At 37.5% G+C, this 26,537-nt stretch overlaps 1 protein-coding gene and 1 pseudogene across 6 annotated transcripts in view; both read left to right on the top strand.

Moving 5' to 3' along the window:
• Nucleotides 1–13,388: 13,388 nt before the first annotated feature.
• On the top strand, nt 13,389–14,170 carry LOC119000589 (peptidyl-prolyl cis-trans isomerase A-like; annotated as a pseudogene).
• A 7,721-nt stretch (nt 14,171–21,891) lies between these two features.
• LOC119000562 (serine/threonine-protein kinase SIK3) overlaps nt 21,892–26,537 on the top strand; it is a 163,646-nt gene continuing 159,000 nt past the window's right edge. For 5 of the 6 annotated variants that reach the window (XM_037065672.1, XM_037065675.1, XM_037065673.1 and 2 more), the window contains exons 1-2: nt 21,892–22,029; nt 25,272–25,335. In XM_037065672.1, coding sequence (XP_036921567.1) covers nt 21,988–22,029; nt 25,272–25,335 — 106 coding nt within the window. In that variant the 5' untranslated portion in view covers nt 21,892–21,987. The remainder of the gene's footprint in view (nt 22,030–25,271; nt 25,336–26,537) is intronic. The other variant, XM_037065676.1, reaches the window with a different exon arrangement.

Below are 26,537 nucleotides of genomic sequence, written 5' to 3'. Positions count from 1 at the left end.
TGTTTGCTTTGCATTTTAAAAGCCCTTGCTGATCTTAAAAGTAAATATAGAGAATTGCATGGAAACAGATCTTCTGAGGGTCATTTGAACTTGCAAAAATAGTAAAGGAAAGGTGTTGCTGACAAGCATTATAGGATAGACATTTGTATTTAAATGGTAAATTGTGTGGGTAACATGACATGTTTTCCTGGTTTATCCTCATATCTCCTCCCCAACCCTAAACCCTACCCCAATCTTGTCTCCTTGCCATTATTACCCACAATCTAAAATATTCTTTTTTTTTAAGTTTTATTTGGAAGAGAGACTAGACTGTAGATTATTTAGGGGCAAGGAGGAAGACTTGAGGTCTTTTGAAAACTATATTGAAAAAATTTTTTTTTACTGATTTGAGAGAGAAAGAGACGTCAGTTTGTTGTTCCACTTATTTATGTATTCTTTAGTCGATACTTGTTTGTACCCTGACTGGGGATCAAAAACTACAACCTTGGCATATTGGGATGATGCTGTAACCAACTGAACTACCTGTCCAGAGCTTTTAAAATTTTTATTGACCTTTAGAAAGATAGGAAGAGGGGATGGGGAGAGAAACATAAATTTGTTGTTTCACTTATTTATGCATTCATTGGGTGATTCTTGTATGTGTCCTAACCAGGGATTGAACCTACCACCTTGACATATCTGGTATATTCCTAACTTAACAGATCTACCTGGCCAGGGCAAGCTCTTTTTGTTATTAGGTATTTCTATAAATGGAAAAGGCATATTCCCTTTTTTTGTCGTTCTTTTACTAATGTTGGTAGTTTCCTCCATACAAATTTCACATGTTTTTGTTAATTTCCCCCCAAAGCTTCTGATAGTTTGTGGCTATTGTAAACATGTTCTTTTAAAAATCATTATCAAAATCATATCTTATATATTAAAGTTGGGATATTAGATGTTCTGCAGATAGTGTTTACTTATCCCCTCAATGCTTCAGTTAGAATAAGATACTTACAAAGATCTTTACAGTGTTAATGTTCAGTGATTCTGTGCCTATACTTTGAGGTGAGTGGGAGTTGTATCACCTAAACTTCAGATAAGTTTGGTTAATGTAACCAAATGTAGTTTTGTTAACATATGTTTGTGTGTGTTCAACACACTTTGTTCTTGTGTAACAATTCTTTAACATCTTGAGGTAAAGAGTGAATACTAATCATTAAAAAAAATAACCCTCAAAAATGCAGTTTCTTATTCTGGTTGAAATGGTTTATCTACTAGTCTCACCCTGAATTTTAGCTTGTTACTGTGTTTGTTTTACTGCATATTTTTCCTCCTAAAAATAAATGGCCTTTAAACCATAGTTTTTATAAATATTTACATCTCAAGTCAGATTTTTCCTATAACATGGATTTCATTAGAGCAGGTTATGCTAAGAAAGTTTTCCACCACATGTTTATTCTCTTGCCTACCTATGTCCTAAGGATTGTGTGTGCAGATGTCAGAAGATTCCATTGTGAGTATCAGTAGTATTCTTGAAGAATTATTTTAACGTTTCTGCTGAGTGGAGGAAAGCAGATGTTGTATTTGTAATCTCTGAGAATATATTCATTCCTAACCCCAAAATGCACCTGAACAACAGGCCATCTTTTATAAAACCATAGATTATATAAGTTTCTATTGCTAGCCAGGAGTTTCTTTTAGCAAATTGAAATGACCAAACAGATTTTTGACCCTCATTTAAGTAGGGTTCCAGAAAATAAATTAAGGGCAAAGGCTGGTGGAGGTCATACTGGGGTGGCACTGAGCTAGTGCTAGTATGTACATATGTATACATGTATGTATGTATTTGGATTGTGGTAGTTACTGTAGCACATCACATAAAACTTACTATCTTAACCATTTTTAAGTATACAGTTGCATTAAGTACATTCACATTGTTGTGCATCCAACTTCCAGAACTCTTCATCTTTCAAAACTGAAACTTTATACCCCTTTTAAAAACTCCCCATTTCCACCCCATGCCCCCAGCCCCTGGCAAACACCATTTTACTTTCTGTTTCTGTGAGTTTGAACCAGTAGTTATGTTTTGAGAATTTGACCTTATACCAATTAAATGGATTTTGAGGATGAAGAGTAGAGTAATTCAGTAAAACCAGCAGCTAGTCTCCATAATTGTATCAGTCAGCTCCTGTAATGTGGAATTTGAAAATTAATATTCCTTTTATTTGAGGAAGAGGAGGAGAAAGGAGAGGAGGAGGAGGATAGCTAGCGACTAACATTTCCTAGGCACTTATTACTGGCCTGAGGTTGGAGGAAAGACCTGCTTCTTTGGTGAAAAAAGATAGGCAAGTTTGGGTGCATAAGATGAATAGCGATGTCAAGGAAATTGAAGGAATTCTTCATTTTCTCTGTCAAACACAGACCAGGTTATCTGTTGAAAACTAGGCATCTGAAGTTGGTTAGAGGGATTGAAGAAAGTGACAGAAGTTTGGAATTACTAGAAAACAGGGTAGGAACCTGATCCAGGGATACATAGAATAATAATAGTAATACTAACATGAGGACAGCTGATATCTGTTAGTTACCTGTTCTGTGTCAGCTCCTGTTCTAGTTGATTCATGTTTTTAACCTTTATATCAACTTTATTTAAAGTAGTTGTTCTACAGATAAGAAACTAGTGGTAGAATTAGGATTCCAACTTCATTCTTTGGTGTAGGCTTTTTTGTCTTTCTGCACTATTAATGACATTGGGAATATCTACTTAATAATTGAAAGCCAGAAGTTTACAGAGTATAACTTAAAAATTGTTCTTCAGAGAAAGGAGGAAGCATGGACAGAAAAAAAGGTATATATCCAAAATATAACAAGTATGTTGGTGCTTTATTCCTCACCAGAATGGTTCATGCCCTTGAGAGGTTGCTTCCCTAACTGAAGTAAGCTACTATAGGCCTGTAGAAACCCAGACCTGGTCATGTGATTTGATAGTTATAGGTATCTGAAATTACAAACGTATTTTCTCCCTAAAGGCTGTATTTTTGAAATAATGGATTGAGGTTTATGCTAGTAAGTAGTTCAATTTCTATGCAGGGGGAAATGAAGACTTTTTTTTTAATCCTCATCTGAGAAATGCTTATTGATTTTAGAGAGAGGGGAAGGGAGGGAGAGGGAGAGCATTGATTTTTTTGCCTCTCATACATGCCTTGACTGGAACTAAACACACAATCCAGGCATGTTCCTTGACCTGGAATTGAACCGTGACCTTTGACATATATAAAGATACTTTCAAAGATAGAGGTGAGCAATGGAGGGAGGCCAAAAGACTGATGTAAAGCAGATCAAAACAGACTAAGTTGTAACTGAACTTGTGTACTGACTGTACTGACTAGCATCTTAATGTCCAGATGGACAAGCAAAGCCTTATTAATTTATAAGGGTACTCATCTAGTAAGATCAAGTATTTAATTTCTGGGCTATAATTTATATCAACATCCTTATAAATTCAGATGGGAGAATTCATTACTATATTATGGATTAGATTGATATTGCCTAAAACTGTAGGATGTAACTTTCCTCCCAAATCTGCATATGTTAGGTTACTTATAATTCAGACGGAGCATTTTCCTTTTCCAGGTTTAACCTTTTTAAGCTTCATAATATTTCATATGTTAAATGTTTCCTGTGTATTCAGTGTCTACCTTGTTATGATGCCTAATTCTTTGATTTTAATCTTAGGAAAAGACCTATCAATAAGGTATGAGATAAAATACAGTATATATGAATTCTATCAACAGGGTATGTGCAAAGTACTATACAATAGGGGTCGAGTTTGTTGCAGACTCTTTCATAAGTACAATGATTACAAAAGATATTTTTCAAGTTCTGGTATGAAAATTGCTAGTGAATGAAAAGAACTTTTTGTAGATCCCAATTTGGGAGTCTGGTAACCAGTACTTTTGGATTCTATATACAGAGATCTAAGCTAGGACAGTACCTCAGGGTAAAGCTATCTAAGTTTTATATCCAAATCTATTAGTTTCTTTTAATTTTCTAACTATGAAAAGAAATCACACATTGAATAATGGCCTTGGAATTTTGTTGGTATAAAGAGGATGATCTCAGAAGACTCATAAGCCTGTGTTTGGAATGTATGTGACGTGTGCCTTTTTCCGATGTTTTAATCTCAACAGTCTTAGACACATTTTTGAAACTGTAGATATCCTAAGTTAGCAAACTCAAATCAGTGCTTGAGGCAACCATTTTGCTAGTGCCAAATGCGTACTTTGTTGAGCTTTCTAATCTGGGCTCCAGAGTTTATGCATAGTAAATTCCAGCCTCTGTGAAGTGCTATTAAGACCCAGAGAGGAGTAGAGCAAAGATGAGGAATATGGAAATGCATGCTGTTTATAGGGTAAATTACCTTTTGGAATTTGCTTCCAGGTGGATTTTGTCCTCATGGACCACTGTGATGTTTTAGTAAGGCTGAGCTGGAAGGGTTATATTGTGTAAGATGAAGAACAATAAATGGTCTGTTCAATGATTTGCTGTTATATCTCTTGCTTGTGGTGACTAATAGTTGTAATAGCTATTTCACCTGGGACATAAATTTGACTGTTATCTTTTTGAGAATATGGTAGTTTGTAGCCACAACTCTCAGCATGGTGGGGCAGTCTAAAATTGAAAGGCTCTTATCTGAATGGCTTATAGCTCTTCTTTTCTTCATGAGCTGTTCCTGCTTCTTTTGAGTCTTGACTGTAATTTACAGTAAGAGTATCTGTTTCAAAAAATGCATGTGAATAGTAAATCCACTTAATTCATTTTCGTTTTGCTGAAGAAAATGAATTGATCTCTTCTTACAAGACATTGGCCCCAATTTTTTTCAAACCTTAAGACTTTGGCTTTAGAAATAGGTTGGTTTTTTTTTTTTGTTTGCTTTTTCTTTAAATCACTAAAACTTCTTTTTCCTTAGGTTGTGGTACAGTTTTAAACCATGTTTAAAATATGTACAGGGGTTTAAACCTCAGTAGGATTTAAAAGATATGAAGAGTGTAGGGCTAAAGTTGGTGTGTCTGATAAATTTGTGTCCCCACAGATTATTTGCTTTTAGGAAGTGGTATTAATTATATACATTTTCCAAATTATTACCGCCCAAGTGATATATGCTATTTAACTGCCTTTTGAAAATATAGATAATACTGAAATTGTAATTATATATAATAGCTTAAAATGAATGTTGAGTAATTCTTTTTCAGTAATATGGTAGATTGGATGTGCAGAGAAGCTTCTTCTGGTCAGAACATTTTTAAATGAAGGGAAAATATGTGAATACATGTAAAATATATGTAAAATGCTGGGGTTCATGCAAGAAAAGCAATTGAAGGCCTTGAAAGGACTAAACATTGTGATTTCCCTAAGCAGTGAAGATGGTATTTATGTTGAGGGTTGTTTCTTACACAATTAGAACAAAAGGGAAGGACAAGAATAAAAGAAGTGTCCAAGCAGAGTGGGAGGTCATATTGGAGATTGCCTCATATAAAACTGGCACCAGAAAGGTGACTTCCTCAGTGGATAAGTAGAATAAAAGATCTCCTGCATACAGACACTTGTTTGTTAATGTCTTGGATCTGGATGAAGAGATGGAAAAAAAGCCTCCCATGAAATTGTCTGTGCAGATACCTGCACTCACATGATTTGCAACCAGGTTTCATATTACCTATGAGGCCTAAAAATCTCTAAGCTGATAACTTAGTTGAAAGTACTCCCCGTTGGTTGTGATTCCCAGTGTCTGGGAGAATCAAATTCATATCTCTGATTTGAAACACACTTTATAGACAGGCCTAACAGAGTCTTTATAGATAAGTTGCAAGAAATGTGAATTTGCACAAGAAAATAAGCAGCTGATTTATAGATGTAGCACATTGTTTTCCAAAGATGGTTGCAACCATATGTCCCAACCCATGTGCTCTTTTAGAACCATGTTCTTCTACCATCAAGAAATAGTGTCTCTATTCTGTTCCATTACACTTAGGCAGGCCTTTGTGACTACTTTGACCAAAAGAATATTAACAAATGGTATTATGTGATTTCTGAGGCTAAGCCATACAAATGCTACACTTTTCTTTTGTATTTGCCTGGGCTGCTTGTTCTTGGAATCCATTACCATGTTGTGAATAATTCCATACAGTTCATGGAGAAACCACATGGAAAGGAACTGAGGCCTCAGGCCCACAGTATCAACTAATCTCCCATCTGACAACTAGTGCTAAATTGCCAGCCTTGTAAGTAAGCCATCTTGAAAGTGGATCCTCCAACCTTCTGTCAAGCTGCTCTGGATGACACCTTGTGGAGGAAAGGCAAGCTGTCCTTTCTGAGCCCTGGACAAATTGCAAATTTGTGAGCAAAATAAGTGATTCTTGTTTTAATCCACAAAGTTTTGGGGTGGTTTGTTTCACAGTGATAGACAACTCAAACTATCAGCAGCAACTGATAGTCTGTAAAGACTGTAGATGTTTAAAGAAATAAAGGGGGCATTAAAATAAATGATGAAGAGAACCTCAAAATTGATGAGGAAAATGTTGAGGAAGATCTCGGTCTCAGTAGAGCTTCTAGAAATTAAAAAAAAACTATAAATGAAAAACACAATGGAAAAGTGATACAGATTGAATGGAGTTGAAGAGAGAACTGGAAGATAAATAAACTTTCCAGGATTATAGTCCACAGAAAGAAGAGATGGGACATAGGAAGTGTTGGTGACATAGAGGAGGGTAGTAAGATACTGCATACTTCTGATTTAGCAGTTATCAGACTTTTTGATCTTTCCCTTACTTACGTTCTTTAAAATTACTGAGAACCCCAAACTGGTTTTGTGTGTGTGGGTTACACTTATAATTTGCTCACATTGCTGTAAATAGGTTATATATAGTTCAATAAAAAATTTACTAAAAAAAAAGATGACTCCATAAAGATAGTGAAAAGATAAGCCAAACATGAGACGATGTACTGACCAAGTTTGTTATCTAGAATATAAAAGAACTGTTCAAAAAATTTTTAGGAGATTAAAAAAAGGAAATAGGAAACTTACAAGTTTATTTCACAGGGCAGAAACAAATGATCCATGAACATATGAGAAGATTCTCACTTTTTTTAGTAATCAAAGAAATGCATATTAAAACAGTAAGGAATTATTTGTCCTTCACCACCCACTAGACTAGGAAAAACAAAAAATAACAATTGTTAGAGAGGATATGGAGCAGTAGGAACAGTCCTACAGTTGGATACAATCATTTTGAAAATAATTTGGCTTTACTTAGTGATTCCTAAGTAATCCTAGTGAAGAAGCTCTTGCAACTCATGGCCCAGGAGACGTATATAAGGATACTTAAAGTACTGTTCTTAATAGCTAAAGATATAAACAACTCAAATGGGTTAGCAACTGTGAAGCAATAAATAAACTTGGTGTATTTATAAAAGGGATTAGCACAAATTAAATTAGGTTTCACTACATTCATTTTCATGGAGGAATATTATATGGATCAAAAAAGAATTAAAAATAAAAATTATCCTGTTTTCATTAAGTTTAAGAATAGACATCTAGATATTAATGTTTTCTGGTAATACATGGAAAAGCAAAGGAATGATAACATAAATTTTCGGATAGTGGATATCTTGCGGTGGAGTGGAAAAGCACATAAGGAACTATGGTTTGTATGACATGTTTATTTCACAGTACAAATTTTGATTAGCATATTGTTGGAAGGAACCATCTAGTGATTCTTTATTTAAGGCAAGAACTTTGCTAATGTAAATATTAGCTCTTAATTAACCTTTTGGTGGGTGTTCTTGCAAATAAAATCCTCCAGTAGATATATTTTGAATGTAATTTTCACAGTTTCTTTATGTCAATCTTATCAAGTCAGGAACATGCCTAAGAAGAAGATAAAACTTGGAGGATTTGTCCACAGTTCCAGTTTAGTGGTTGTAGCCATAGAATAAGGAATCAGGCCTCTTATTCTGTCCTGAAATGGACTTACTGTTGTTAAAAGCAAAAGGTTATTTCTTTGTTTATCTTTTTGGTCAGCAGCAGAGATACTCTTTTACCTCCACCCCTAACCTGAGTTTGCTGTTTATTACGAGTCTCTATGCATTGACATCTCTTCCTTTTCTGAAGGAATGTGAAACTCAATAGTTATGTACAGACCTGACCTACTTTGGAGGAACCAAAGGACAAAGAAACCCTAACTTTCTTCATCCTTTGTTGTTAAAAAAAAAACCAAACAAAATAAATTTGAGGGGAGATGAAGACCAGAACTTCCTATATTTATTTTCCTTTGAAGACTATAACACATTCTGTTCCTAGCCATACATTAGAAATTTCCCCATGTATCTGTTGCTTCTAGACCAGTGGACTTGTTGCTGGTGAATCCTTTGCACGTGCCAGTCTGGAAACATTCGGCCATTCCGTAAGGGCACTATGGCTTTGAGAAAATTAGGATAAAAGAATGTATTGGTTTGCTTTTATTGTAATTATCTAATTTTATGTATTTGGTTTTGTAAACACCTCAGCCATTTTTTAAAAGAAGTAGTTGGGATCTAAATGTACACATTTATGTTGATGAATGAATCAGCTTGCATAATAGTTTGAACTAATCATTCCACTCACTTATTGCTGTGGTTGCCTAGTAACTGTTATTTCAATTCTGTCTTAGTTCTGTTTCTCTATTTTTATTTTGCTAGATTAGTAGATTATTTCATCCTAATTTTTAATCTTTGCTTTATCTGTTGATTTAAAACATAATAATAATTTAGAAAGTTACCCCCAAACCACAAGCAAAAATCTTTTTCATTTGGCTCATAAATCACAACTGGGTCCTGGGTCCTATATTGGGTCCTTGAAACTCTACTAAACCATTGTATGGTGTAATAAACGCCATCCTTACAGAGTAAGGTGACTGTCCATATTTGGACTCTCAAGAACTAGGAGACAGATAGGTCAATCAATGATGAATGGAATCAAGAGCCCAGAAATAACCCTTATATTTATGGTCATTTGACTTCTGATAAGGCCACCCAGATAATTGAAAGGAGAAAGAATTTTTTTTCAACAAATGGTGCTGGACAGCTGGATATTCACCTGCAAAAGGGTGAGGTTGAACCTCTGCTTTACAGCATGAACAAAAATTAACTCAAAATGGACCACAGATATAAATGTAAGAGGTAAAAATACAGCAGTAAATATATATTACTATATAAAAATATATATAGTAGTAAAACTTTTAGAAGGAAGCATAGGATAAATCTTTGTGATTGGGAGTTAGACAAGGATTTCTTGGTTATGATGCCAAAAGCACAAGGGACAAAAGAAAAAAAAAGATAAATTGGACTGCATCAAAATTAAAAACTTTAAAAACTTCACTACTACAAACGATACCATCAAAAAAGTGAAAGACAACCCATAGAATGGGAGAAAATTTTTCAAGTTATATATCTGATAAAGGATATGTATTTGAAATATGTAAAGAACTCTTACAACTCAACAAAAAGAAAACCTAATTAAAAATTAATGAAGGTGTACAGTTGCAAATGAACATATAAATAATGTTCAACATCATTAGTTATTAGGGAAATGAAAATCAAAACCACAGTGAAATACTGTTTCACAGCCATTAGGATGGCTATAATAAAAAGATGGACTTCCGCCAAGATGGAGGCATAGGTGGAAACACTGTGCCTTCTCCCACAACCAAGTTTGAATACAACAAAGGTTTGGAGAAACAAAGACACAACCAAAGGACAGAAAATTGAATTATACGGAAGTCCGACTACATCTAACTGTTCAACGGGGGTGGTAAGAGGAGCGGAGCCAGCAGCGAGCAGGGTCGGGCAGGACAGGGCCCCCGACCCAGGCGCGCAGGCAGACGGGAACCAGTTGGGGTGCGGGGTAGACCGCGGGCGTATATTCGCGCGCAGTGAGACAGACCACGCAGGCCCCAGGGGGCAAGGGCTGACGGCGGTGGCACACTCGCGTGCAGTGGGACGAAACGCGTGGGCCCGGTGACGGCAGCAACTGCGGCACCGGTGAGGGCTGTGGCGGCTGGTGGCGGACAGGACGCCATAGTCCCTCTTTGACCCCGCCCCCACATACAGCGTCACAACCCAGCGACTTAGTTGCCCTTCAGCACCGGGGAGGGCCAGGGCGGCAGGCGGCAGGCGGGACGCCAGAGTCGCTCTTTGAACCCGCACCCACATACAGCGTCACAACCCAGCGACTTAGTTGCCCTGCAAGACCAGTGAGAGCCATTGTCCCTCTTTGACCCCGCCCCCACCTACAACGTCACAACCCAGCGACTTAGTTGCCCTGCTCTAGTGAACACTTTAGGGCTCTGATCCTGCTATGGAACAGGCACGAACAACCCGAAAGATGGCACAAGAAAAACTCAAAGTCCCAGAGCCAATAACTCTAAGTGACCAAGAAATTGCCAGCCTCTCAGAAGCACAATTCAGGGCACTATTTATCAGGATGCTCACAGAACTGGTTGATTATAGTCACAAATTAGAGGAACAAAGTTACAAATTAGAGGAACGTGTGAGGGCTGGACTGATTGAAATGAAGGGAGATGCACAGGAAACCAATAGTGATGGAAAGGAAACTGGGACTCAAATCAATGGAATGGACCAGAAGGAAGAACAAAACATCCCACCAGAAAGGAATGAAGAAATGAGAATTCAAAAAAATGAGGAGAGGCTTAGGAACCTCCAGGACATCTTTAAACGTTCCAACATCCGAATTATAGGGGTACCAGAAGGGGGAAAGAAACAGCCACGAGTGGAAAACGTATTTGAACAAATAATAAAGGAGAACTTCCCCAGTCTGGCAAAGGAAATAGACTTCCAGGAAATCCAGGAAGCTCAGAGAGTGCCAAAGAAGTTGGACCCAAGAAGGAACACACCAAGGCACATCATAATTACATTAGCCAAGACCAAAATGAAGGAGAGAATCCTAGAAGCAGCAAGGGATAAGGGGACAGTCACCTACAAAGGAGTACCCATCAGACTGTCAGCGGATTTCTCAAAAGAGACCTTACAGGCAAGAAGGGGCTGGAAAGAAGTATTCCAAGTCATGAAATCCAAAGACCTACAGCCAAGATTGCTTTATCCAGCAAAACTTTCATTTAGAATGGAAGGACAGATAAAGTGCTTCTCAGATAAGGTCAAGTTCAAGGAGTTCATCATCAACAAGCCCTTATTATATGAAATGTTAAAGGGACTTATATAAGAAAAAGAAGATGAAAAAGATGAACAGTGAAAGGACAGCAAACACACAGTTATTAACAACCACACCTAAAACAAAAGCAAACCAAGAAGACAGCTAGATCAGGAGTGGAACCATAGAAATGAAGAACACATGGAGGGTTAGAAACAGGGGGGTGGGAGGGGGAGAAGAGGGGAGAAGGCACAGAGAATAACATAGATGGTAGGCAGAAAATAGTTAGGGGGGAGGGCGAGAATAGTGGGGGAAATATAGAATCCAAAGAACTTGAGACATGTGGTTATAAACTAAGGGGGGGAGAATGGTGGGGGAGGGAGGGTGTGGGTGGAGGGGATTGAAGGGGGGGAATAGAACAACTGTAAATGGTATAATCAATAAAATATATTAAAAAAAGAAGATGGACAATAAGTATTGTTGAGGATGTGGAGAAATTAGAACCTTCTCTTGCATTGCTGGTAAAATGATGTAGCCACTTTGTCATTTCCTTAAAATAAAAAAAATTATATAACCCAGGATTCCATTATTAGGTATAAATTCAAGAGAAATGAAAACATAGTCACACAAAAATTTTATATATTTATAACAACATTATTCCTAATAACCAAAATGTGTAATCAACCCAGGTGTCCATCAAGTAGTAATGAATGGATAATTAAAATGGTTTATCTATATAGCAGAATAATATTTGGCAATAAAAAGTAATAAAAGTATTGATAAATACTACAAACATGGATGCCCCTTAAAATCATTATGGTAAGTGAAGGAAGCAAGTCACCAAAGTCCACATACTATTTAGCTTTATTTTTTTTTGAAATGTTCAGTATAGGCAAATATATAGAGGCAGAAAGTAGGTTACTGGTTGCTCAGGACTGGTGAGTTGAATGGTGAGAGAATAGTGACAGCCTCTGGTTACAGGGCTTCTTTTAGGGGGACAAATGTTTAAAATGATCGATAGATTTCTATGATGGTTGCATTGCCCTGTGACTGTACTAAAGAAGTATTTCAATCACATTATACAGTGATTTATCATACATGAATAATATCTCAGTAAAACTTTATTTTAAATACATTTAATTGATTATGCTATTACAGTTTTCCCATTTTTTTCCTCCCTTTTATTTTCCTCCTTCCTGCACCCTGCCTCCCAACAGCATCCCCCACCCGCCTTAGTTCATGTCCCTGGGTTGTACATATAAGTTCTTTGGCTTCTCCATTTCCTGTACTACTCTTAACCTCCCCATGTGTATTTTGTACCTATCATTTATGCTTCTTATTCCCTGTACCTTTTCCCCCATTCTCCCCCCTTCACCTCCCCGCTGATAACCCTCCTGAGCTTCCTGGACTTCCTGGAAACCTATTTCCTTTTCCAGATTGAGGAAGTTTTCCTTCAGTATTTGCTCAAATGAGTTTTCCCTTTTTTTTTTGCTCTTCTTCTCCTTCTAGCACCCCTATGATTCAGATGTTGGAACATTTAAAGTTGCCCCAGAAGTTCCTAAGCCTCTCCTCATTCTTTTGAATTCTTGTTTCTTAATTCTGTTCTGGTTGAGTGTTTATTAGGCTTCCTTCTGCTCCAAATTGTTGATTTGCATCCCAGTTCCCTTCCCTTTACTGTTGGTTCCCTGTATGTCTTTCTTTGTTTCACTTTGCATAGTCTTCACTTTATTTGCGATTCCTTGAGGAACCTCCATACTGGTTTCCATAGTGGCTACACCAATTTATATTCCCACTTTCTCCATTTCTTTTTTTAAGGTTTTATTTATTTATTTATCATTAGAGAGAGGGAGGGAGAAAAACATTTGATGTGAGAGAGAACCATCCATCTGCTGCCTCTCGTATGCTCCCCCACTGGTGACCAGACCTGCAGCCCAGGCATGTGTCCTGATTGGGAATCAGCTGGTGACCCCTACAGGCTTTGCAGGATGACTCCCAAACAATTGAACCATAATGGTCAGGGCTGTTTTCTCCGTTTCTTTGCCAGCATTTGTTATCTCTTGCCTTTTGATATAGATATTCTAATAGGTGTGAGGTGATAATCTCATTATGGTTATAATTTGCATTTCCCTGATGATTAGTGGTGATGAGCACTTTTTCATGTACCTATTGGACATTTTTATGTCTTCTTTCGATTTAGATCATTTGCCTAGTTTTTAATTGGGTCACTTGGGTTTTTCCCCTTTTTTTCTATTGAGTTGTATGAATTCTCTGTATATTATGGATATTAACCCCTTATCAGGCCTTGCAGACAGATGCCACCCCAGATCTTCCCATGCCCAGCCATGGTCAACTCCAGTGTGTTCTTTGACATTGCTGCTGATGGCAAGCTCTTGGGCCGCATCTCCTTCCAGCGGTTTGCAGACAAAGTTCCAAAGACAGCAGAAAACTTTCGTGCTCTGAGCACCTGGGAGAAAAGATTTGGTTTTAAAGGTTCTTGCTTTCACAGAATTATTCTGGGATTTGTGTGCCAGAAAATGGTGACTTCACATGCCACAATGGCTCAGGTGGCAAGTCCACCTATGGGGAGAAATTTGATGATGAGAATCTCATCCTGAAGCACACAGGTCTGGCATCTTGTTCATGGCAAATGCTGGACCCAACACAAACGGAACCCAGTGTTTCATCTGCACTGCCAAGACTGAGTGGCTGGATGGCAAACATGTGGTCTCTGGCCAGGTGAAAGATGGCGTGGATGTTGTGACAGCCATGGAGCACTGTGGGTCCAGGAATGACAAGAAGATCACCGTTACTGACTGTGGAGAACTTTAATAAATTTTACTTGTGTTTTATCTTAACCATCAGACCATTCCTTCTGTCACTCAAAGAGTACCCCCTTCCCCCCATCTGCTTAGAATGTTGTTGTATAATCTTCATGCTCTTGCCGCAGTTCATAGGGTTCCATGTTTTCTTTACCCCTTCGAGTCTAGTTGGATTGCAGAGTTAAGTTTGTGATTATGAAATAAAAACTAAATGAAAAAATCAGATAAGTGGTTTGTAAATATTTTCTCCCATTCTATAGGTTGCCTTTGGGTTGAAATTAGTTTTAATAATATATTTTAAATGGCCAAAAATATTATTTCTACATGTAATCAATATAAAATTTATCAGTGAGATCGTGTACATTCTCTTTTGATAGTTAGGCTTTGGACTATGGTGTATATTTTACATTTATAGCCCATCAGTTTGGACAAGCCACATTCTACATTCTCAGTAGTTACATGTGGTTGATGTCTACTGTAGTGAACAGCGTAGATCCAGACTGTAGATACAGACCATAAAATGATTTTAGACCTGAGCTGAGAATGAGCTAGACTACATAAACTTTGTCATAGAATTAAAAAAAATAAAAATTTAGCTGCAGAAGTTAATATAAAAACAGCCCCACTGAAAATAATTCACAATGGCAAAAGTTTAATATCTGTCTAAATTTTAGTACATTTCAATACAAAGTAGATCTTTTCCTAAAAGAATATTGAAAAAATACACTTTTCCCCCACACTGTCATAATGTTTTGTCTTTCTTTTTAAAAGCATTTAGTCTGCTTACTGTATTCTGTGAAATTATTAGTCGTGAATCTGTGTACTAGTTAGTGTAAGGGAGCACTTTTTTCTTTTTAAAGGAATTTTATCACTTGGTCTTTTGCATTGTCCTATTTTTTATGTAGTGCAAGTATGTGATTCAGAGATTTACCTTTTTCTATAGACACATTTAATTTTTCAAACAACTGGTATGTATGTTAAGGTAAAGTGTGTATAATATAGCCTTCAGTAATCTGTAGCAGTAAGACTTTATGATCTTCAAAATAATCATACCTTCTTGCCAGCTACCTGTACTCTGACATGGTAGTTTCTTTCTCATTGGTATTTTTCTGATTTTTAGGTAAACCTCCACTTTCCAGTTTGCACCTAGAATAGGGGCTTTAAGAAGTTGCATTCTCCGTTAAGTATCAGGCATGTATGCCAAGTGGCATTATGTGTCCTTCTCTCTGGTGTTAGCTACTTAGTATGGATGGAGGATGGAAGGGGGCCTGGCTTGCCAAGAAAAAGCAGAACACTCTCTCACTGGCACAGCCCTCAGGATCAGGTCTGGCTGTGGGTTCCATCCTGTAACTAAGTGTGACTTTCCTGAATGAAATGCATTTTTCCCCTAGCTCCATTTCTTCCATATTCTGCACATATCAGCTGAAGCAGCTGGTTAATACTGAATGCTGACCATAAATTGTTAGCTATTTTGCTTCTTGGGCCCCCAACTAGCCCCTTGAGTAAGAAGCTGATGTGTTTCAGATCCTGGATTATGTTGCTTAATGATGCAGATTTAATCCTTGCCAAGGAATGCCTAAAGTTTAAGGCTTGATTCCAAAAAAGTCAATGAATAATAGCAGACAGAATCTGTAATTAATGTGTATTTCATGTTTACCTCATGCCAGGCTTTATACTGCACAGACTGCATACCTTAGCTTAATTAATCTCCAACGACCTTGAATATAGGTTCTATTGTTGCCCACATTTTATAGGTAAGAAAAGTTAAATGACTTGCTCAAGGTTATATGTTAAGAGACAATTCCAGAGTCCTTACTTTTGATACTGTATTTGGCTGCTAGGCAGAGCTTCACCTCCCTGTGTCTTCTTGAATCTTGATTCTTACTAAAGAGTAGATAGGAATTTGATGTTTTAATTTTTAAAAACTTCTCTGTGTCCATTTTCTAAGACAGATTGTATACTTAGTGCAATTTTCCCTGAAAAGAATACATTTTTAATATATTACCGTATTTCCTTCATGTGAAGTCAGATATACTTGTTATAACCAAAACTACGTCCATAGTATATACCACTATGTTATTAAATTAAAAATATAAGTGCATAGTGTGTGTTATGAGCTCTTAATAGCCAACTTTGTTGTCATAGATCACAGGTGACAAACACAAGGCCCTCAGACCAAATCTGGCCCTGTACCTTGTTTTATCTGGTCTGGCACCTTGTTTCTACCTAGTGGCAGTGCTGAGCTCCTTGCCCCTAAAGAGTAGTTCCATTTATACAGTCCTAAAATTACACTTGACCCTTTGAAGGCAACCCAGAGGCTGATGTGGCCCCTGGTGAAAATGAATTTGACACTCTTGTCATAAATAATTAGGTTTGTTTTTCTGTTTACTTTAAGAAAATCCTGTTGTTTCAGAATGCAGATGAAATTAAGAATCAGTCCAGTGCGAACTGGGAAGCCTCATTGTATGCCTCTCCCAGTTGCAGTGTGACCCACTATTGACTTGGGGGTGAAAAGCGCAAAAATACTGTCAAATGCATTGAAGACTCACATTCTGCACCTCCTCTCCCATCCCCTGTTACTTTTTCTGTGTTATCCATTTGTAGGAGGCATGGCAGAATAAAGGATTTCAGGCCCAGTGTGGACAGCTGATGATTAACAAATCCTAGTGTGCTTCCCAACCTTTTGTGCATAGTGGCACACACAGAACATGATAATACTTTCTCTGAGGTAAACAAATGCAGTTCCCTGAGACTGGAGGTGTCTGCTGACACCTACCCATGTCCTTAGATATACCTATAACTCATGTTCCATTACATCTGCCATTTTCTAAGCTTATTGTGTATATGAAAGTACTCTGTAAATTATAGTGTGCTCTTCATGTGTAAGGTTTTATTAATAATTACTATTAAGACCCAGGTATTTATTCTGAAAGAGGACATTGTATACCGTGGTTTTTTTGTCTGTGTGTTTTGGGAACTGTTCTTAGAGAAGTAAGTGCAGGTCCCAGATTAATTGCTGGATTTAAGGTCCTGTACGTGATTTGGCACAGTAATGAGGACAAGCAGAAATGCAAGTGGTCAGGGGTCATATGGTTCAAGACTTCTTTTTAAGAAATATATTTTATTAATTATGCTATTACAGTTGTTCCATTTTCTCCCATTTCCTCCCCTCCACACTGTGGCGCCCCCTCCATTTCCCCACCTTAGTTCATGTCCATGGGTCATACCTATAAGTTCCTTGGCTTCTGCATTTTCTATACTATTCTTAACCTCCCCCTGTGTATTTTGTACTTACCATTTATGCTACTTATTCCCAGTACCTTTTCCTCGATTCCCCTGCCGCCCTTCCCTGTTTATAACCCTCCATGTGATCTCCATTTCTATGATTCTGTACCTGTTCTATTTGTTTGGTTAGTTCATTTTTGTTTTTGACTTTAGGTGTGGTCGTTGATAGTTGTGAGTTTGTTGTCATTTTACTGTTCATATTTTTTTATCTTACTCTTTTTCTTAGATAACACCCTTTAACATTTCATATAATAAGGGCTTGATAATGATGAACTTCTTGAACTTGACCTTATCGGGGATGCACTTGATCTGCCCTTCTGTTCTAAATGATAGCTTTGCTGGATAGAGAAATCTTGGATGGAGGTCTTTTCCTTTCATAACTTTGAATATTTCTTTCTAGCCCCTTCTTGCCTGCAAGGTTTCTTTTGAGAAATCAGCTGATGGTCTTATGGAAACTCCTATAGGTGACTATCTCCTTTTCTCTTGGTGCTTTTAAGATTCTCTCCTTATCTTTAATCTTGGGCAGTGTAATTATGATGTGCCTTGGTATGTGCTTCCTTGGGTCCAATTTCTTTGGGACTCTCTGGAGCTTCCTGGACTTCCCAGAAATCTGTTTCATTTGCCAGATTGGGGAAGTTCTCCTTCATTATTTTTTCAACTAAGTTTTCCATTTCTTGCTCTTCCTCTTATCCTTCTGACACCCCTGTGATTCGGATGTTGGATCGTTTAAAGGTGTCCTGGAGGTTCCTAATCCTCTCCTCATTTTTTTGAATTCTTGTTTATTCATTCTGTTCTGGTTGAATGTTTATTTCTTCCTTCTGGTCCACACCATTGATTTGAGTCCTGGTTTCCTTTGTCAGTATTGTCTCCCTCTACATTTTCCTTTAATTTGCTTTGTGTAGCCTTCACTGTGTCCTCTTATTTTGCAAGCTTACTCAACCAGTTTTGTGAGCATCCTGATTACCATTGTTTTGAATTGTGTATCTGATAGGTTGGCTGTCTCTTTTTTGCTTAGTTGTATTTTTTCTGGAGCTTTGATCTTGATCTTTTCTTTCATTTGGGCCTTTTTTTTTTCTTTTGTCTCAGCACACCTGTTTCATAGTAAGTGGAGGAGTCTTAGATATTCGCCAGGACAGGGCAACCCACATCACTGTGTTGTGGTGCTGTATGTTGAGGAGGGATCCAAGAGGGATCAGTGCTACTTGCTTAGCTGTCAACTTGCTTTTGGTTACTTCCCCTGCTACCCACAAGCAAATTGGGCCCTTCTGGTGCTGGTTCCTGGGTCAGTGGTTTTGTGTGTGTTCTAGTTCCCTGTGTGTCTGTCAAACAAACTTTCCTCTGAGTCTGGGAGTTTTTCCCATGTCTGCAACCCCCACAGGATTTTTCAGTCAGAGGTTTTGAGGCTTTATTTTCCCTCACTGGAACCCTGGGTTGAGCAGTCTTTCTCATTCCCTAGTTCCTCCCAGTTTTTCTGCACACAAATGTCGGACTGCCCTTTCCACCAGCCGCCACTAGTGATACAGGGTGCAGCCAAGAGCGGGGCCCCAAAAAGGTATTTGGGATGGGGTCCAGAACTCAAGGTGTTTATAAGAAATATTAGAGAGACATATAAGATATCCTCACCCCTTCCCCCACAGGTGTGAGTTGGGGGAAGGGACACATGGAGCAGGAACATGCAGGGCTGTTTTGTACAGCCACAGCCTTGCAGCTAATCCATGGCATGGTCATTTAACACATCTATAGCCTTTGGCAGGTCACTTGGATATGTTAAATGGCTGTGGCCAGGCTTGGAGCCAGGGGAATGGAAGTCACTTCCCCCCAAGATGTAACTGGGGGGACCTGCCAGTTTGGGAGCTTGGAGAAGATTAGCTCCAGGACACATGCCATACCTACCCAGACTCATGATGGCAGCCCAATAAACTTGGAATAATAAAGAAATGCTGGCAGATGTAATTGATTGTGGGAGGAGTCAGAAATAGGGGTACAGAGGAAGATTGGCCTGGGGATTTAAAACCAGGCACCGCAGCCATTGAGAGAGAGCCACGTGCTTTTGGACAAGGTGGGGACCTCCTGCAGCTGGAGGTAGAGAGAATCACCATCCGGCTTTAACAGAGAATTGCCACTCGGCTTTGCCAGAGTGGCGACCCTACCCACCACCCCTGCAGCCATGTGGAGGAAAGAACCATGCAGTTTTGGCCAGAGTGCAGACCCCTGCAGCTTTGGTAGAAGAGGCCCACGTGGCTTTGGGGTGCTCCCTTTGGCCACGTGGCCTGGGAAGCAGGAGAGACTTTACCTGGAAAGTGGGTACAAAGAACTGTTGCCAGTAGGCCATGAGAAGGTGCCACATGGCTTTGGAGTAATTAGAGATTCTGCTTGGACTGTGATATAGCTGACGGTGCCAGCGGCCTGAAATACAGATGTGCGCTTCTTTCCAGAGTTATGGTACCCCAAATTAGGGCAGGGGGAGAAGGAAGCGCTGTGGGTATCTATGGATATCCAAAAGGACTTTGATATTTTAATGGGGACATTGGGTCACTACTTTAAGTCAGTATAGCTTTAAATAAACATATCCTTTCCTTTTCACAAGTCTCTGGCTTTGAGAGACATATTTCCTCTGGCAATGGACAGACAAGCCCAGTAGGTGGTCCCGACGGTATTGGTATACTGTCCTTGGAGGGGCCCCTGTTGTTCTGTAACAGTTTTTGGCATCCCTGGGTGGCCCAAAATTTGCCCCCCCCCCCCCCCCCCCCCCCGCTTGGAGCTCTGTTCTGTAACTAGTCCTTTCCACCCACCACCTCTAGTCCTTTCCACCCAGCTGCCTGTCTCCGCCCCTCCTACTGGTCTGGCTCCTACTGTTTCTTCTTTAACTCCTTGGGTGTCAGACTTCCGTACAGTTCGATTTTCTGGCAGTTTTGGTTGGTTTTTGTTTTTAAATTTGTTGTCCTTCTTTTGGTTGTGCAAGAGGGCACAGTGTGTCTACTTATGTCTCCATCTAGGCCCAAAGTTGGTTGAAGACATAAGAAATCAAACAGCTGGTGAAATTTGTTAGTGATTCTGCTATTTCTCCTCATAAAATTTTCTACCCTTCTTTCTGCTTTTCCCAATTCTCTCTCAAGTTAGGCCTTCACTATGAATATGAAGTCTTTTCCTACGTCTATATCTTTTCTCCCCGGTGAAGATCATACCATTATACCTTGCACAAAGCTTTAGTGATTGTATTTACAACACTCTACTGTTGTTTGTTTCACATATTTATTTTCATGCTAAATTGTGAATTTCTTGAAGTCAAGGCTGTGTCTGATTAATCTTTGTAGCTCAAATGACACCCACATCATTTTATTATGTTCCATCATTAGGCAGGGTTTAAATATTCTTTAAATCAAGCTGAAATTTGTCTCCTTCTGCTATCTCCCTTTAGTCCTCATTCTAACATCTGAAATACTCCAAACTAATTTACTTTTATGCTTGTCTTCAAACATTTGTATCATTTATCAGATATAGTTCTACACAGTCTTTATTTCTCTGGGCTAATAAACATTTTTAGTGTTGATAGTTTGCTTTCCTGGTTTTGCTTTTTTTTCTTAAATAAGTTTTCTTTACCTATCCCAGTATGTAGAATCATAGAATTTTAAGTATTGAAAGGGACTAGCATTTGCCTAGCCCTAGTCCTTCATCCAACTAATAATTCATTGCTTACATGCTGATTGAGTAATTGAAACTGACACAATTATTTTGGAGTACCACAATATTTTGAGAATTTCACCAAGAATAAAGAGGAAGTTTAGATTTAGTAGATTGTTTAAAAGTTAACCTTTCATTGTTTTAAAATTTTTGTGCTGCTGAGTATCTTAAGAAAAATAAGCAAAATAAAAAAGGTGCTTTATGTTAATGCAGTGTATATATAGTACAGAAAGATCCTCACATTTTTATAGCATTGCGGTTAAGAATTTGACTCTAAAGCTAAGCTACCTGGGCTTCAATCCTGGATCTACCACGTATAAATGTAAATTATTTAATCTCTGTGTGTCTCAGTTTCCACATGTGTAAAACAAGATTAATAATAATATGGATGTCATGAGGTTTAAATGACGTAGTACTTGAAAAGCACTGAGAATTATGCCTAGCACACAAATGTTCAGGATGTGGTTACTGCTTGCCGCTGCCACCACCAACACCGTTATTGAGCCGTGCAAGCACCTGATGAGATGTGGAACACACCTTTGGACTTTTTGGTTGAACCATGACTAAATCATCTGTACTTATGATACAAGTTTATTGTCTTAATAAGAGGCTCTACATACCATACTCTGCACCACAGCATGATTCTCAGACTATAACCACATCAGTGGAGTAATGAAGTACTTTATCATGAGATTTTACTGTAGAAACAGTTTAAGAAATGGCAGAAAACTCATTAGCTTTTGAGTCCGTTCCTCTGAGACAAATTTGCGAAAAATCCATTTTCTATCTTTTTTAAAAGAGTAAATTCATTTCTTTATTGACATTCTGTAGAGAAAATACTGGCAGCTTGTGTTTTGAGGAATATAATGTTTTAAAATAGATTTAATTTCCACTAGTGAACCACTTTTAATAATGAATGCATCAGAGTAAATTTTCTTCCTCTGTTGTAAGGTTGCTATCAAGATCATAGACAAGACCCAGCTAGATGAAGAAAACTTGAAGAAGATTTTCCGAGAAGTTCAAATTATGAAGATGCTTTGCCACCCCCATATCATCAGGCTTTACCAGGTAGGAATCTAGCGGCTTATTTCATGGCAGCATTAAAAAAACCCTTTAAAGTAAAGGTTGATTGGCTGAACATGTGCAACTTTGTTTCTGGGTTCACATGTTCATCCTACTATTTTCCCCACCCTTTTATCCCCCTGCTCAGTACTCATGCCATTCTTAGTGAAAATGACACAAAAAGGTTATTCAGAAATGTTGAGAACTTAAGTCAGAACCCTAAAACAGAATGGGAAACTCAAAAGGAACGTAGAATTTTGAGAGATTAGAAGCTAGAGATGAATGCATATTATTTTTATAATGTTATCTAAACTAATTTGTGTGATATTGTTATAAATTATGAAGGCAAAGGATAAAGTATGGCTTCCTGTATCGGCCAGAACCTATCTCCTTTCTATCCTAGTAAGGTCCGGACTTAGTTTTTAGTTTTCCAAGGTAGCATTTGATTATTTTGATAACCAAGGGATTGAGTCTGTATAATGGAAGAGACTTCTAATTTAGTTTTCTTACCTTCTTAAGAAACATGCATATTCCATGCTATCATCCAAAATTATTCCCTAGCCCTACTGCAGAAGCTGTAAATCTAATTGCTGCAATTTCAAGTTGGATAGGAGGGGAGGATCTTCCCTTATCAGACTGGTGGAAGTGATATTTTGGGAAAAGTGGGGCTTTGGGGTGCTTCTCAAACTGTATTGTGTTGGCAGCCACAAGCTCTGCCTATGCTTTCTACTAGAACAGCTATCCCCTAGTTCTGCAGGAAATGGCTACCCACGGTGTTCCTTTGCTGCTGTTAGCCTGCAGTAAATTGTTATTGGCCCAGAAGAAATCATGTCATGATATTACTATATGTGGTTAAGGCTACAGATTTAGGGTTTTTCTCTGTCATCAGCTACTCACATAGTAAAATTGAACTAGATCAGCAGAGCAGACCTGTTAAAATTTATCAGATTAAATTATGTTGAACCCATACCTGCATCATACCCCAGAGGTAAACTTGTGAAAGCTTTCTGCTTCAAGACCCATGTCTGCAAGCTCAGAGGTATCTGACCTCTGCTTGCTTCCTATCCTGATAGACTGAGTAAACTTCTTGATCTCACTTTCTTAAATAAACCACCTTTAAATAATTATAGGGCTTCTTAGGCTGCTCTTCCTCGAAAAGTTAACTTATAAATATTAACCTTATAATGGATTTCTGCAAGTTTACCTTTCTTACCCAAGATTTCACTGGCCTGTAAGAATTTCCCTACTTTCAGCCTTGGCTTTGAACAATGCTCTCTTTTAAGCTTTAATTTTGCTCTCTGGCAGCTAGTATTGTTAGTGGCAGAGTCTGAGCTGCCAGGGTGAATGTCAAATTGTCTTCTGAAGTATCAAATTAGTTTTGGGGTCATTTGCCAAAGCTTCAGTCTTCTTAGGTTTATAGAGTGAGCCAAATATAGGTGAGCTGTTGAAAAGTGTAACAATAAAAGAACAGGTGCTGTCAGTAAAAAGCCTGGGGTTAAAAGGCATACATATACAATGTGACATTTTTTTCTTTTTTTCTAAGGACCTACATATATTTAGAGCCCTTCTTTTTTGTTATATATATCAACATATAGAGAGTGCCTATAAACAATACCTATAACAAGCAGTGAGCTACCACCAGTATATATACGGTTTTTAAAAATTAAAGAGGAAAAAGAATGACACAGTTACTAGATTAGAAAATTAAGTTGATGTGGAGTGGAGTATAATGAGCCCATTGAAAAAGAAGTAAATCTTTTTTAATATAATGCATAATACTGTTATATGGTACTAATATATAAAGATGTCAAAGATAAGTCACTGGGAAATAAGTTAACAAAGTAATTAACTGTGAAGTGTAGTGAAAGTCTAGAATGCCTCAATATGATAGCTGCTTGCCACACATGGCTATTGAGTATCAAAATGTGGCTAGAACAAATGAGGAAATGAATTTTATTTTTGGTAAAGATTTTATTTATTTCTTTTTAGAGAGAGGGGAAAGGAAGTAGAGCGGGAGAGAAACATTGATGTGTGAGAGACAGTGATCCATAGCCTCTCACACACCCCCACCTGGGAACCTGGTCTGCAACCCAGGAATATGCCCTGACTGGCATTTGAACCGGCCACCTTTTGGTTCTCAGGCCTGCACTCAATCCACTGAGCCACCCCAGCCAGGGCAGAAATGAATTTGTAATTTTATTTAAAATAATTTGAATGTGAAAATTGAAGCAGTTTACAGTTTTAAAAAGTTTTTGAAATGTTTTTCAACATATTGGGGTAAATATGTTAGAATTAATTTCACCTTTTTAAAAAGCTTTTTAATGTGATCACTAGAAAAGTTAAATCGTATGTAAGGCTCATATTTCTATTGGACAGCATTTCTCTAGAATGATACAGAATAAGTTACTAACAGTGTTTCCCCTGGGGAATAAAATGGAGGGGTTGAGAAGAGGGAAGCCTTTGGTCTTTGATTATACAACAGGTATTTAAAATGTTTACAATGAGTGTATATACTCATTATTATTTTAAAAATATTTAATGAAAAAGGTTAAAAGGAAGAAAGGACTGACAACACACTACAACTAATTTAAAAGGTACTAAATGTTAGCAAAATACACAATAATTATATATTACATGTTTATATAATTATAATATATTAAATATATAAATATATTAAAACTGTATATAAATATATATGAGGGAAATTTAGAGCAAGACAGAATGAGCAATGAGTAGTTTACATTATTCGAAGTGTTGAATATTTACATGATTGTCCCCAGTTTTGATAAATGGGTGATGAAAAGTTATTTCTACTTTTAAAACAAAGTACAGCCATATGTGATTTCTGAGCAGTTTTTGAATGATTCCCATTTTTTCCCTAAGGCTTTCTTTGGTTTGTTAGGTTTAGGTGGGAACATTTTGAGTCTCAAATGACCAGTGTTAAATTTCAACTTTTGAGTTCTTGTCAGCTTCTTTGCTTCTCAGTTTTGTTTAAGAGATTACAGAGGCCTTATGGAACAAAAGGACTGTCTTCCTCAAGTAGTAAATATTTCTACTTTTAAGAACTTGGAGGAATACCTATTTTTCCCCTTTCTTAATAACATTTATATCTGTCCACTCCCACTAGTGTTTTAAGTTTACTTTAAGCAGTAGTGATTATTAATATTGCAGATGACAAAGTAAGAGTCATTAGTTTCTCATCCTATGATGTCATTTGTGTCACTATAATTTTCCTTCCTTTGCACCAGGTTATGGAGACAGAACGGATGATTTATCTGGTGACAGAATATGCTAGTGGAGGGGAAATATTTGGTAAGTACATTTACTGCATTCTTTAATCAGTTATTGAGCACACTGTGGCAAACCTAAAACGGCTGTTCAATGAGTATGTCACTTGAGCAGCTGTCACTTGGTGCTGTCCTTGAGTGCTGTCATTTTCTATCAACAGAGTAATTCTAATTATTTTTCATTAACCTGTTTCTCTTCACCATCTCCATTTCCTTAACAAAGATGTTTTCTTTATTTCAATCAGATGTTGACAGTTGAGATTAAAGATCTCCAGGAACAAACATTCCTTCCAAACATGTAACTGATGGTCTTTTTGTATTGCCAGATTCTAAGTGGGGTTACTAAGTGTGCCAGAACTCCCACAGTGTGTGTTGGGGGTGGGGTTCAGTTGTGTGAGAGAGCCATTTAGAGCAAGCATTCTCACCTAATCTATTCTTTAAACTTTGTTTAAATATAACATATAACTGTATTTCTTACTTTGCATGTGTTCAACAATTCCCCTGATGATCTTGTAAATTTGATGGTTCTCTATTCAGTAGCAATTTTTTTCTCTAACACTTAGCACAGCATCTGAATTAACCAGGAGAATATGTTACCAGAAAATCTGACTTTTCAAGGTGGTAAAAACTGTCAAAAAAATTTTTATAGCAATGATAAATGGAGCCAAGTAGAGGTGAAGGCTAAACTTTGAAATCTATATTGACATATTTTATTTTTAATTTTTTCCTTTTGGCAAATAACTACAAGAAACATTCTTCTTATATAATTTATCTAGTTTATTTTTCTGGTTATTTTTTGTGTTATTTTCTGGTTTTTTATATTTATTTATTTTTGTTTTGGTTAAATATGGATGGTAAAATATTGGTACTTACTAATTTGAAACATATTTAAAAGCATGAAATCAATTTTAAAGTGCAGTTTTTTAAATAAGTAATGGATTAGTTGTGACTGTATGGAATTTTTGGTGTTAAAATTTCTCCAAACACCTTACAGTTTTGTGTCAGAGAATCTTCAGGAAAAGTATGAGTGAGCCCTTTTTGGAGGAGGTATCATCATTTCTTACTAATATTTTAAATTGACTTTGTATATATATTTTTTGCACAGTGTTAATCTTGGGAGAAAAGAGACCATATCATCTTAATGTTCATAATAATAAAAAAACAACCAAACAGAGTACACATCTGATCTATTTTGATCCTTAGGAAAACCGATTATTTTTTTTATTG

The sequence above is a fragment of the Sturnira hondurensis genome, unplaced genomic scaffold, assembly GCF_014824575.4.
Source record: "Sturnira hondurensis isolate 20B ecotype Veracruz unplaced genomic scaffold, ASM1482457v3 Scaffold0015793, whole genome shotgun sequence".
Taxonomy (NCBI): domain Eukaryota; kingdom Metazoa; phylum Chordata; class Mammalia; order Chiroptera; family Phyllostomidae; genus Sturnira; species Sturnira hondurensis.
The sequence above is the reverse complement of the archived record's forward strand: the minus strand, read 5'-3'. Positions and strand labels throughout refer to the sequence as shown.